General features: G+C 46.2%; 1 protein-coding gene across 1 annotated transcript in view; it reads right to left on the reverse strand.

The window, feature by feature from the left end:
- Positions 1 to 15,338, reverse strand: part of IL23R (interleukin 23 receptor) — a 777,663-nt gene that overhangs the window by 699,429 nt on the left and 62,896 nt on the right. Inside the window, exon 3 of the mRNA XM_069641944.1 lies at positions 10,759 to 11,031. Within this exon, the coding sequence (XP_069498045.1) occupies positions 10,759 to 11,031 (273 nt within the window). The remainder of the gene's footprint in view (positions 1 to 10,758; positions 11,032 to 15,338) is intronic.

A 15,338-nucleotide genomic window follows, 5' to 3' on the forward strand; every position in this document is an offset into this window, starting at 1 on the left:
CATCTGACATGTATTGGGTGAACAGCCAGGGGGCCAGAACACATCTCTGTCTGACCCCCCTGTAGCATCTAATTCTACGAGACACATCCCCCTTTTGACTCCGGTGGACTTGTATCCCGCAGTTCTCATATACCCGCCTAATGAGCCTCAGCAGCCCCCCTGGCACACCCAAATAGCCAATTTTGCCCAAAGTTTACCTCAATCTACACAATCAAATGCGGCTGATAGGTTAATCAAGGCCATATATGTACAGCCCTTCGGCCTCCGCCAAGCATCTTCCTGGATGCGTTTGAGAACAAGCCCATTGATATTTGTCGAGTGGCCCTTCCTAAAACCGGTATGAAATCGATCAAGAGGATGAGCCACTTTAGCCCACTCTTCAAAGTGAGAGAGCAAGAATGCTGAGAAGAGCTTGCAGTCTGCATCAATGAGCGAAATAGGCCGATAGTTTGTTGGATTCGCCCTACTTCCGCACTTGTAAATGGGTATCACATGGGCCGTGCTCCCAAACTGTGGCATTACCCCTGTACCAATAATATCCTAAAACTTCAGGTATAATAGATTTGCCCAAATGTTTTGATCAGCCTTGAAGGTATTTTTTATTAGGCCATTAGGGCCAGGAGCTCTTGACTTTTTACATTTAGTTATCAGGGAGTAGATGGTACTGATATCTAAGGGAGGGTCCCAAATGGTGCTATCCGAATAGCCAGCTATGACAGAAGGGTTGATCGATTGTGGCCCAAACCTTCCCTCAAAGAACTCAACCCATTCCAACTCAGAGATAGTGTTTAGTTGGGAGACTACATAGTTTGGATCTTGGCCATTGATAAAATGCCGGAAAGTACTGACCTGTGTGTTGATCAGGATCCCCAGCATAATCTCAGCATCCTGTTGCAATGAAATGTTTTTTAGTGACTTGCAGTAGTTTTTATAGGACTGCTTAATTTTCCTAACAAGCTCGGGATGAGTACCCTCATCCATGTTCGTTCGGCGAATCAGTCTCATTTCCCTCCTCATGGTGCTTTTCGCAGAGGCCATATCTCCATTAAAACAGTGTGCATGTCTAGCAGGGCCATTTCCCCTAATACCAGTCCTAGGGTGAATACCAGAAATGAGGAGACCAATAAACCTCTCGAACTCAATTGCATTTAAATTATTAATTTTCCAATCAAGGGTACTTAGATTAAGGATATCCCTCAAATTCTGATTCAAAGTACAGATGTTTATATCAGTCCATTTTACTGCATTGCCCGCCACGGTTGTGGTTACCTGAGGCTGGAGTTGAAATTCTCTCGAATTTATTACGAAATCAAAGGTTGCCATTAAAATAGAATGGTCAGGGGGGCGCTGTTGTGCACAGGAGAAGATGGCTGCTCCTGTTTGAGCTCCGGCAGTTCCAGGGCCGTATGCCGTGATAAATGCTTTTTTTCGATCGGGTTCCCCATGAAAATCGAGTGGGTTGTACAACAGGGACCATAGAAGACCCACAAGAAGTTTGACGTGTATTGGTAGAAGGCTCCCTGAGTTACGAGCCCAACAGTGATCCGAGGCCGACTGAGGCGCGGCCGCCGAGTTCCGTGGGGTGGAGCCCGGCGCTGGGCTGGTGCGAGCAGCGCAGGAGGGAAAAACAGTAGATCCGGAGTCGCAGGGAGGGGGGCCACGGGCGCACCGAACATCGCTGAGCGCCTGTGGACCCTCCCGTGGACATACGTACGGCAGCGGATGAGGAGCGAACTCCAGACGCTGCGCTGATCTGGTGTGGGGCAGGTAAGCCGGGCCCCCCCACCCTTCCGACACACGCGCCCTCCCGTGTTGCAGGCAGCTTATGCGGCAATCTAAGGCCGTGGTGTGGTCGCAGTCCGAGGCTCCTGAGCTTCGGAGCATAAACACTTGAACACAGCTGGTCTGGGCCGCGGCCCTGTCGTCCCATAAGCGGCACCACCGGGCCAGGGGAGCAGCATACCCTGGTCGCCCGGACCAGGCACCCTGGACACACCAAAGAAAGAGAAAGGGAAGGAAAGAAAGGGGAAAAAGAAGGAAATAATTCTTTTTGGGTTTTTTTTGTTTTTTTTTAAATCTTGCATAATCGGCACCCATTGAAACATACGCTCGCCCCCACCCCTGCATGTCGGAAAGGAGCATAGATTGGAAGAATCGACGCTGGCACACAGAAGTGGCCACCAGTAGCGATCAAAGCCACAGCTAAATCATCCGCATACATACTACGCATCAGGGGGGAGCCTGGGAGCTGCTACCCCACCACGCAGTCCCCCCTCCCCAAAAGTGAAGGGGGGTACAGCACAACGGCGACTGGAGTAAGTGCAACACAGAGGATAACGTACCAGGGGGGACAGGGGTCCACCCCTCCCCATGGAGTACTGATTCCAGAACCACAAGACTGAGTACCAACAGGCTCCAGGCACTCGCGACTGCAGTCCATCTCCTGAGCAGCTGTACTAACATGACGGGAGGGTGCTACACATAGCCGCCTATCATTTCTATACGGCATCCCCGTACTTTGGTATAGATTCTCAACTCGTGTGGTGACAGCGCAGGATACACTCAACTCGACCACTAAAGAGGCAGGAGAGTCAAGTGCTGAATACCACTTTTACAGAGATCCTACTTGATCAGTACGATGCCCAAGAACTTTGGCCACAAAAAGAGCAGAGGCACGATGGACAAATTTACGACCACAATGCAGAAAGATACGGTACCCGAGGCCGTGGGGGAAGTGTCCACATTGGAACGACAAACTCCACCAGCCACAATGATGGACCCCCAGGCGGTCTTCGTGGCCATGCAGCAGGGTTTTGCAGCGCTCACGGACAAACTGGATGGAATCACAGCGAGTGTGGCCACCATAAAGACACAACTCGACAAGACAACCTCACGCATGACTGAGGCAGAAACAAGGATATCAGGAACCGAAGATGCTTTGGAAACACTGAAAAATACGGTCTCCACTATGGCCATAGAGCTAGGAACTGTGAAATCCAAATGTGAAGATTTAGAAGCGAGATCCCGCAGGAACAATATCTGCATTATTGGGGTCCCGGAGGATGCAATTAAGGGGACGATGGAGAAAGCGGTTGAAGACCTTTTGCGCACGCTACTAGGTGATCCTGGTTGGTCCCCAATGTTCCTAGTGGAGAGGGCGCACAGATCACTGGACCCGAAACCCAAACCAGGGGCATACCCTAGACCGCTAATCTCGCGCATATTAAACTACAGAGACAGGTACCTGATCTTACGAACCTCTAGGGAGAAACAGGAGTTAAGATGGGAGGCCAATGTCATACGCATCTACCCTGACTTCACACTGGCGGTTCAACAGGAAAGAAAGCTATTTACTGGGGTCAAGAAGATGCTGCGCGATCGGCAGGTGCAGTATGCAATGCTCTATCCTGCTAGGCTTAAAATTCAACATCAGAATAAGTCATACTTCTTCACATTCCCGGAGGAGGATGCAAGCTTTGTAGAGACACATATTCCCCCGAACAATTGACAATCCTAGAAGAAGGCCATTGAGTAAGATGTGGGCCACAACATTCCTAACTTGCGACTGCAACGAGACGAATAGCAACGTGAAAGGCTTCCTATAAAAACCCACGTCTGGGAGCAACGGATTGCAATCCTTTAAGCGCAAAGACACAAATAACCCTAAACAACACAACGAGTGAGAGGAACGAGATAGAACCGGAAATGCGACATCGGCACATGCACTGGAAACGCTGCAGCCCCCCTGTAGCAGAAGCTCAAGACATTGATGGGAGGGGTGGGATGGACACTTAACTACACAGTTGAAGTTTGGGGAACTGTGAGGGAGGAGGGAGGGGGGACATGGGGGTCGTTAGGGGTTTGTTATGCATCGAAGGTCGAAAAAAGAAAAAGCACACAGGTGGTAAACACAAAGGCGCTAAAGCATACAATGGTAGGTTACCGATCCACAAACATATGCAACTACCTCATAGATAATGGGTAAAAAAGACAGGGATGATATCAATTTGTTAAACTGGAATGTGAGGGGCCTTGGCTCCATGATAAAGAAAAGGAGGATTATGGCATACCTCAACAAGCAATCAGCTAAAATGATCTTCCTGCAAGAGACGCATGTGGGACCCAGACAGTCCGAACAATTGATACCCAACTGGGGGGCTTTTCAATATTTCACAACATACTCCGGACGAGCTAGAGGTGTTGCAATATTGCTGCATAAAACGTTGCCGTTCCAATTTATGAAAGTAGATTGTGATCCTGAGGGGAGATATGTGTTGCTTCATGGTAATCTCCACGATAAAGAAATTGTCTTCCTTAATATATATGGCCCAAATACTGATCAACCAGATTTCTACTCCTTGATCTTTAAAAAGTTAGCGAGCTTTCCAGCGGCTCACGTGGTTTGCGGGGGGGACCTTAACACTATCCTAGATGTACAACTTGATCGCACATCGGTTCAATCCAGAACAGTAACAAAAGCAGCGCAGGCTATACTTACACATATGTCAGACCTAAATCTGAGGGATGCATGGAGAACATTACATCCGGGCACGAGAGCATACACATTCTACTCCTCGGTCCACGACATGCATTCCAGAATAGATCTATGGCTGGTAGGTACGGACATTATGGCGTGGATCGTAGACTCCTGCATTCACCCTAGAACATACTCAGACCATTCCCCGATACAATTAATATTGAGAATCCCCGACAGGCCAAATTAACGTCTCCCATGGAGATTCAAACCGGCAGCAGTCAGAGACCTGGTCTACAAAAATTCTATGGAACAATACATACAAGAATATTTTGATATAAACGAAAGTTCGGTCTCAACTCAGGCTATATTATGGCAGGCATTCAAAGTATGCCTCGATATCCACAGAAGGAGGAATCTTAAAAGATATTAGGGGTAGACTAACCCGACTAGAGACACAAATAGCAGCCCTGCAGTCCCAGTATACACTCACTTCATCACCCCAGCTCAGTTCGGAAATCAAGACTAAAATACATGGAATCAGCAGATCAGGAGGTCAGATACTTCGATAGACCTGCTGCGGCGCGGAGATATGGGGAGGGAGACCGCCCTGGGAGGTTACTGGCTAGAGCTGTACGTGGTGAAAGGGGCCCTGCAACCATACCCTGTATACTTACAGCGGATGGTGAGGTGACTACTGACCAGGTGAAAGTAAAAGATACATTCTACGCGTTCTACGAAGACTTATATTCTCCACAGAGCATAGTCACGGAACCCGAAATAGAACATTATCTTTCCCGGGTGCCCACAACCCTAATAGCATAAGCTACTAGAGAAACATTAGAAAAACCTATCACAGAAGCAGAGATTATGGAGGTAATAAAAACACTCCCCAACGGGAATGGGTTGGGAGCGGAGTTCTATAAAGAATTTGGTCACCTTCTAGCACCTAGACTATACGTAGTGTGGAGGGAGGCGATACAAAAAGGGGAGCTCCCAGAAGCCACACGGGAGTCAATAATTACACTTCTACTTAAAACAGAGAAATCCCCCGAGGAATGTGGGTCATACCGACCATTATCCTTAATAAACACAGATGCCAAGATCTTAGCGAAGATCCTGGCTCTTAGACTCACACTGTTGATGCCTTATATGGTTCATGAGGATCACGCAGGGTTTATAATGGGCAGGTCCACTGAAACTAATATAAGACGATGCCACCATATCATTACCACAATATCTCCCGAGACCCAAGGAGTAGCGGTTTCCCTAGATATGCGAAAAGCATTTGACACAGTCTCCTGGCCATTTCTCTTTGGGGTGTTGCGCAATTATGGGTTCAGCCCCCAATTTATAAAATGGATTAAAATTCTATATACACGACCTCAGGCGGGAATTAGAATCAACGGTTCATTTACTGACGTATTTGAACTGTTGGGAGGCACGAGGCAAGGCTGCCCGCTGTCCCCGCTCCTCTTTGCTTTAGTCATAGAGCCACTCGTGGATATTCTTAGATCACGCTACAGCACATTCGGGATCCGGATTGATGGTAAACCACAAATTATAACGTTGTATGCAGACGACATCTTATTATATCTAAAAAATCCCGACCACACACTCGGTAAGGTCTTGGCAGAGGTGGAAAAGTTTGGCGAATACTCAGGCTTACGCCTCAACCCCAATAAGTCGGAGATATTTCCACTGACTGACAACACGGTCCAGGCCCGGAACCTGTATGGCCTGATATGGAGCCCAGTACACATCATATATCTAGGAGCTCACATAGCGAGGACTGCTCAATCGTCCCGTTCCTTGAATTACAATTCTCTGACAGAAACACTCTGCATTAAAATGAAGCGATGGAGCGCCCTACCTATATCAATGATGGGGAGGATATCGCTGATTAAAATGATAATACTTCCCAAACTCTTCTATCTGTTTAGTACGGTTCCAGTATGGCCGGGCCGTGCTGTATTCTCCAAAATCAACAGTGCTTACATAGCTTTCGTTTGGGGTGGACATCCCAGATTGAGCTGGAGGGTCCTGTCCGACACGTACCCCAGGGGTGGGCTGATGGCACCTGACAAGGAATTATACTACATTGCGGCGCAGGCCCACTATGCTGCGGATTGGTCCACATCCTTCATCAACCCAGGCCCCCACCCCCCACTGCAGTGGAGTGCGAAGCAATGTTGGCTTTACAAAGGCTGACTAGACCCACTCCTAAATACTATGATATGATATGATATGATATGGCATTTGTAACGCGCCTATACACAGGTGTTTCAAGGCGCGACGAGGCAGGGAGGGGAGGAAACAAGGGGAGACAGACAACGATCCTACTAGGCCAGGTGTCATTCAGATCGCGCAAGTGCAGGGGTGGGGGAGGGGGAAAAGTGCAAGGGGAAGGGGAGGGGGGGAAGTGCAGTACAAGGTAAGTGGCGTAAAGTAATAAATAAATAGGGCCAGCTGGTGGCAAGTGCAAGGTAAGTGCAGAACAAGTGCTGGAAAAGGGGGGGGGGCTGTAGGGATACAGATACAGTCCCGCAGTGCAGAGGGGTTCCAGGGCATCAGTGCAAGTGGAGAGTGGCTGGGCCCAGGACCGAGGCCGTTAAGAGTGGTCCAGTTGCAGAATCAGTGCAGTTTCAGTGAAGAATATTAGCGAGAATATTACTACAATACGATAGACCCAACTAAGGTCACGCTCACTGCTTGGTCTAAAATAGCTGACATCTTCGATGTAAGTAAGTTATACCACCCAAGCATGCCTATTTGGGGCGACCCACATACACCCCTATCTATAGAGAGCGAAGTGGCGAGGCATTGGACCGCGAGAGGGGTCACACAATGGGGGCAGCTATTCCCAGCTATAAAAACGTTATATCCGGGGACGACATCAAAACCATAGTGGGGAACACGAATGCGTATAAGCAACAATATGACCGAGTGGCAATCATCACACATCATATGTTTCCATCGTTCCCGAATGAACCTGAAGTCAATCTGGCACTAGGCTACATATACACAGGGGAGACTCAGAAAATAACAACCTCTGCTTTGTACAAAATCATAATACAGACAAGACCAGCGGTGGTCCATGCAGCTAGGGGCAAGTGGGAGCAAGGTTTGGGAAACTGATAGAGGATCAGGCATGGTCCCAGATATGCTCACTAACCAAGCAAATATCGTGCAATTCAAGATTTAAACTGATTCACTATAAGATAACACATAGGACACATTATTCCCCGGCAAAGCTTAAGAAAATATACCCCACCATGCCCGGCACCTGCCCTAGATACCAAGGTGAAAATGCTAATATATTTCATACGTTATGGGACTGTACAAAACTGCAACAATACTGGGCAGAGGTCTGCGGAGCACTGGATATGATGGCGGATCAACCTATGGAATGGTCGCCGCGAATGTGCATGCTGGGGGCGGTGGGGAAAATGAACCCGACATGGCGTAGACTGTTAAATTTGAGTCTACTGATAGCCATAAGGGCCATATTGATGAGATGGAAGAATACCCGACCACCGACCATAGAAGACTGGAACAAAGATATGATGTGGGCTAATGATAAAGAGGAACTGTATATTGACTCAGTGTTACCCTCCTCCAAACCCAGGAACATATGGGCAAGATATAAACAATACTTGGCAGAATTAACAGAACAGGAGTGTCCAACCATAGAAGAAAGCCAATCGGTGCAAATTGTATGATTCTAAAAAAACTGTCACAAATGTATGTTTATAACCTGTGTGCAAATTTAAATAAAGTTGTAAAAAAAAAAATAGAATGGTCAAACATTCTTTGACACATTGAACGACACACATCGATTCATAAGAAAATTATCCAGATAGATGTAATTCAAAAGGGAGGAGCTATTCTCCCTATGCCAAGTTTGCCATTCACACTCCTTCTAATTCCGGGATTTTTTCCCCACCAAAGGCTGTGGGCCCAGACACCCCAGTCCCACATACCAAATTCTCCCCAATGTCGTTTATCAGGATGTCCTGCTTGATTAAGTGGACCTCATCAAGATCCCAGGGGGTAATATGGAATCCACAGTCAGTGTTTAAATCTCCCACCACTAAGATTCTACCATTCAAAATCCTTCCGGACAACTCGTCAATAACTTTGCACACTTTCTCAACAAAGGCTTCGACTAACGGAATTCCTTTATGCCAATATATATTGATGGACCAAAGTAGCATTCAGGCAGCATCCACTATTGAAGCAAAGATAGAAGAATTTGATCCTGGCCACAGGTTCAGTGCAGAGCTTAGATGGAGAAAAAGGCATGCTCGCCTAAACTAAAATCTTGCTGAGCTGGATTCAGAGACGAGTGCGGAAGGAAACCTAAAAATATGCAACGAGGGCAGCCAAGTCCTTTTGTATGGAAAATAACATTCAGGGGTACCAATAGCCCACAAGTGCTAATGCTGGCTTCCCCCTGCATGGAATCAGAACTTTACTAAAATGATTCCCATAATGTTATTAAATTATTATCATTTTACTAGCCAGTAAGAAAACAACATTTACCAAGATAACTACTCATAAACCTAACGCAGTTTGGGAAGAGTGGCAATCATGGGGCGCCAGTGGTGAAGTTCAGTATGGGGGACATGATGAGGAACAAGAAATGCTAAAAATTACATCATAGGTAATAACAACTAAATGGCCAACCTGACCCACCACCCGGATACTTGCTTTCCACGAGTGGGTGGGTTCCAGCTATAATGAATCTTTCATAACCAAACATAAGCATTAAACTCATTCCCTTCAAGAATTTCCTAGAAAGGCTTTCACCACTTCAGGGTCAGCAAAGACAAATCTTTCCTCAGTATTACCCACTTTAGGTTTATCAGGGTACCAAACTGACGTCTTCATTTCCTGAGAGCTTAAATCCTTCCTATACTCCAGAATTTACTACCTTCTCGCCATTGTACCGGATCATAAGTCATGGAATAGGAGCACCCTGCTTCCATTCCATCGAGGATCTTCAAGCATTGCCACTTTCTTTAAATATCATCTCTATCATCGAAGGAGTAAAGCGCAAGCATCATTGGCACTGATCATTATTTCTCCAAATTCACAGAGAGAGAAGACGGAATGCTTTTTAAATTCAAAAGGACCCATCACCTTCTTTCTCGGTGAAGATTTTAAGAAGGATTGCATTTTAATGTAAAGGTCAGCCCCAGATTCTAAATGGCAAAAGGGCATACACATCTGTTGCCCACCTATTATCCTAACTTTTTTCCAAATTAGAGCCTAATACAACCATTTCTGCTGCCATATTACCATAAAAATGTGTTGGGTCCAACACATTTCCCACCACAGTGAGCAAACAATCCTCCAAAGCCTCAGCTAAACAAATTTCATCCTCAGTTCCTATAATTTGGCTCTCCATCATTTCCAAGTGAGTCTCAAAAGAGAAGACTGACCACTCTACGTTATCCACTGATTTGTGTAGGGCTTCTACCCACATTAAGAGTTCTCAAAGACTGTTGGTTTTGATCACTTTCCAGTAAACCCTTCTTATCTTGAGCACAAGTTGAATGTGTCTTGATTTCTTAATGCTGAGTCAGACCTTAGGTAGCTGCTTTAGGTATCCTGATTGGCCCCCCTTGAGGAAATCACATGCCTTAACCATCACAGGACCACACATGGAACAAGGATTAGGTCCACTGGCCTCAGTTAGGGCACTGCTTATCCCTCAGAGAAATTGGTGCAGAATCTGGCCAAAACCGTTCATTCTCCGTAACAACTGCCCCCCCAAATGGAGATCTCGCACCACTGGAGTCAGGGTTAAGAGCAGTGACTCATCCATCTAGCTGCCATCTTGAAGCTGACAAGAAAACCAGGGTAGAAGAAAGCCAAACTTCAAAAGTGCCTTGCCAGCTCAGTGCAGAGGATTTCAGGCAAACATGCTGCCTTACATTCATTACCGCTGAGCCGCTATGCCCTGAGCCAGGCTCACAGTACAGTGATCCCATTGAGCGCCCATTAAACAGCCAAAGCAGTCTTAGCAATGCAAAGGAGATGTTCTCCACCACTCAGCTCTGACCCCCTTAAATGAATGTGCCTTTAGAAAAGAATGACTCATTTGATCACTCATTACTTTAAGGAGAATAACAGAGGTAAAATGTGCTCATAAGTACTCAAAGATAATTAGATTTTGTTAATCAAATATTTTCTTAAGCTTGATCATAAATGATTAGCGTTTAGGAAATGTTTTGTTGTGAACAAAATGGATATAACATCATAGTCCCAATACTTACGCCCAGCTACTATGCTGCTTCCACATACTACTTTCTTGAGTTTGTTACACGTAATGGTACACAAAACATGATATGACTGCCTCACGCCTTGTAGTTGAAGCTGGATCGCTTTTCGATATTCCTCATCCAACTGTACTTCCTGGCCATTCAAATGCAGATTTAATGTCCCCGGATGACACTGCTCATTGGATGTACAAATGATGGATATATTGGAACCCATGGGGAAGACTGGATTAGGCTCTATCCTAACTTTGCCTGTGCATTTCAGAAAACCTGCAAAGAGAGAAAGCATACATGTGTAACAGAATTCAGAACAAAATGTATTTGACAGAGCTTGTGTGAGCTACAGTGTATTTGGACTTCCACAGAGTTTTAATAAGTGTGCTCGGCCCCTAAGTCCTGAGACCTTTCTATGATGATATAAAATAATAGAGAAGGTGGTGGACGAGGATGCACCTTCCAGTCATTAGCAAATTGTATCGTCAATGTTCAATCAGAGAGAATTCCCCAAACTCCAAAGTCCATATATATATTGCATTTGTGTTTGCCAGTATAATGTTTTATCTTTCAAAGTCACACAGGTGAGGATAAAGACCTTGGGCACGAATAGAGAAATTGTGCTTGAAGAGCAATGTCCGGTTGTACATAAAACTCAAAAAATCCATCATGTTAACACATTTAGCAATTTGTTCCAATTTGCTACTGCACATTGACCTGCAAGATCCCTGCTGTAATATGGAATGTGTGTTCCTTGAAGGACATTTCTCATGTACATGTGCCCCAAGCAAGCTAATACTGAACATTAATCAATATCTATAAGGAGGGCATCTTTTAGAGACAGCAGATTGTATATATCATATTAATGCATATTTTGGACTGGTAAATGGGATTAGGTACACCCAGCCAGATGTTATAAAAATAATGTAAGTAACGAAGGAGTTTGACTAACTAGAGGAACAAGGCCAAAACCCAAATTTCTTTATAAGGCTCGGGGTATTTTATTCCACTTTGAAACACATTGGGCCTCATTACGACCCTGGCGCCATGGGGTTAACGGCGCCGGTATAGCTGCCGGCGCCGTTACCCCATAGCGCCTCATTACGAGGTTCGCTCGCGGGACCCGCTCAGGACGCTTGGTGAACGGCCCAGCATGCTAACAACAGGCCCATCATTAACGGGCCCGTTGTTAGCATGATCCCCATTCCCATGGAGCCCTTTGGGGGCTCAAATGGGAATGGGGATGTACTGGGTCCGGGTTCCCTGAAAGGGGAAATACCGGGCCTAGGTCGGAATGGCCCAGTATTTGCCCCTTCAGCAAACCCGGACCCGGGTTTGGAGGCAGCCATGCCCTTATTAAGGGCATGGCTACATCTAAAATCGTAATGAGGCCCATTGTGTAAAGGCGCTTTATAAATAAACCATCATATCATATCATATTCCATAATACTTGGCTGCTGTTAGGGAGAATGCTCAGTTTAGTGCTAAATTCCTCCCCCAGCTCTTTTGCTGAACTTTGAGACTTTGTACTTTTAAATCTATGGGGATCATTCCGAGTATGGAGGTAACCATGCCGCTATTAGCGGCATGGCTACCCCCATACCGGATACCGGGTCCGGGTTCCTTGAATGAGGAATTATCTGGCCATTCTGACCTTGGAGGGCCCGGTAATTCCTCATTCAAGGAACCCATCCCCATTCCCATTTGAGCCCCCATAGGGCTCAATGGGAATGGGGAGGGTGCAAACAACAGGCCTGGTAATAAAGGGCCCGTTGTTAGCACCCTGGTCTGCTCGCGGGACCCGCTAAGGACGCCTGGTTTTACCAGGCAGCCTTAGCGGGTCCCGCGAGCAGAACTCATAATAAGGCGGTAAGGGGTTGACGGCTCCGGCATCTTTACCGGCGCCGTTAACCCCTTACCGCCTACCTCGGAATTATGTGTTTTCTGTGTTTCTTTTGACTTTGGAGACAAACTCCATAGGCATCATCTTTACATTGTGTCACCCAGCACCTTCAGTGCAGTGACACAGGGGAGTCTCTTAGATTTCCCAAAGGTTCAAATACCTTCGCTTGGTGAAACTACTCTTTCCAAGAGCAGTGAAGTGAAATTGACTTTACTTACATTGGGCCTCATTACGAGGTTGGAGGTAACCATGGCGCTATTATCGCCGCAAAGGGAACTCGTAGTAGGGTGGTAAGGGATTACCGGCACCGGTGCCCTTACCGGTGCCGGTAATCCCTTACTGCCCACCTCGTAATGAGGCCCATTGTGTAACTTTCTAGACCCAGCACACACTATCTTACAATAGGGTGCTGGAGGGGTTACTTAGTATCCCCTTTGTCAAGTTTCTCATGTAACATTTGTATATTACCCTTTCTACAATTAATGGCTGGTGGCAGTGGTGTACTTTTTCCTACCACTGTGTGTTTTTACTGCGGGCTGCAATTGCAGCTGCAGTAAGACACACATGGGTGCCCATCTCGTCAAAATGGCCCGGTCTTCTTTTTTCACCATTTCTTGTTGGAAAGGTCCTTCTTGAGATTTACTCTGCGTGCCAAACCAGGTTTGGTCCCTTTGTTCATTTTGAATTTGGCGGGATTCACCGGTGAAGCCCGCCTCTAGCTCCAGCGTGTCTGGCAGGGGCAGGAAGTGAGGGAGTTGCTCTGAACTCCATGTGCTTAATCCCCTTGGTTAGAGGAATGCACCAACGGCGATTGGCTAGCTGGCTGACAGTTAGGCTGCGAATGAATGGGAGAAACCTACATAAAAGTAGAGGATTTTTGCTGGGAAGGCAGAGTCGAGCACTGGACAAAGGAATCCAAAGAAGAACTTGGAAGAGACGCTTGCTGCAACTCCTGGACCGTTGGTTTGTCCGGTGAAGCCCTGCTGCATTGCTGAAGCTCTGAATTCGCCTCAACTAGAGAAACCCTGCAACAGATGACTTCTCCCCTTGGGTTGGTGGGACCAATCATCCCCAAAGTGAACTCGTCCGGACATCCTCTCGGAACTGCTGCAGGAACTGATTGCTAGGGAGAGGAACACCAGATCGAGTGCCTCACTTTTAAGTCAGACCTGAAGATCCTCCAGACTCCCATGAAGCAGGACTGACCAAGCCTGAGCCACCTCAACAGAGTGCTGGACACCAGTTGCAAGGAAAGTCCATTAAGGTATCCTAGAACCACGGTGGTGCTGTGTGCGAGAGCCGCGAGGAGCTGAAACCACAAAGTGCTGTTGATCTGAAGTTTGCCCATTGCACATCCTCCCTCTTGTCCCCACGACTGAGGCCCAGGAACACAGGATCTGCAGACCTTCACAGGAACAGAAGCCAGCTAGATCCAGTTTTCTTCAAACCAAAGGTACTGTCAAACTAAGGGGACCTTCCTCTTGTTATGTAGCCTTGCTAGCTCTCAGTTGAGAATCGTCTTGGTTGCTCCTGTAAAGTTGCTTGCAGCTTTGCCCCTCACAAGCCTTCCAGCTTGTGGCCCTACAATGATTTCATTTTCTACAAAGATTTCTAAAAACATTGTGCAAGACATTTTACCTACCTGCAATAAGTGTTTCAGCTCACCTAGACTTTTGCTCAACTAACATTAACTGTCCTGGCTCCCTGCTGAAAGACTCTTCTTACCTCTGACTTTGTGCTTTGCCTTTCCCCCAGGAAAGGATTAATTTGCTTTGCAGTGGAGGGGTTGAAAAGTACTTACCTGCTTAAGAATATTTGTTAACCATTGTTTTTTCCTTCTAAAACCTTTGCCTTTGACCTCCCACTCAGTACTGTTCTAAACGTGCCGGTGATAAATCAATGTCCACAGTGTCCTAGTTATTTAAGTCACCTGAGGGTGTAGGAAGTGTCTGTGTGCTATCCCCAATGGGTATCAACTGATTTAGTGAAACTGAGAGTGTGTATTTATTGAAGTGTATTTTGTTTTATACATTTGCTCCCTTCTAAAGAAGGCTTATTCAACTGACTGTTAAATAAATTAATAATTGTTTAATCAAAAAACCTTGGGTGTAAGTGTTTATTTGAATAACTGTCATTGTGAAACTCTATGTTACAACCTTACAGCTCACATTGACCCCTCTTGAGATAAGCCTGGCTGCTCAGTCACTCTACCAACTTTTTTAGTACATGCTTACACCAAAGTTGGGTTAACTATTGCGAAGAGGACAAGGTTGGTGCAGTCTCCCACAAGGTACTGCATACAATCTTGCCTAACAGCTGCACTGTAATCACCTTAAATGTTTGGTCTCTTGATTATTCTAATGCAAAACATCTTTCCGTTATTGATACATATAGCCAATGTAGAATCTGTTCAGATAAAAAACACTAATATGTGTCTGAAGAAAGACTGTAAGCACTTTAAAACATGCAGCTTGAAAACCGTTTTGGGGTTTAAATAAGCAGTAACATTCAGATATGTTCTTGCTCTCATGTGTTTAACTTCAGCAGTGCACTCACTAAACATATCACCAAAATCAGCTCTTCACCAGTGAATGTCAGAGGAAAGTAATCTGAACAGCTCGTTATGCCACAAATGAAGTGCTCTGTGGCAGCTGGAATTCTGCTCTGTGTTGGGTCAGAC

The sequence above is a fragment of the Ambystoma mexicanum genome, chromosome 1q (genome assembly GCF_040938575.1).
Source record: "Ambystoma mexicanum isolate Mex_15411 chromosome 1q, UKY_AmexF1_1, whole genome shotgun sequence".
Taxonomy (NCBI): Eukaryota; Metazoa; Chordata; class Amphibia; order Caudata; family Ambystomatidae; genus Ambystoma; species Ambystoma mexicanum.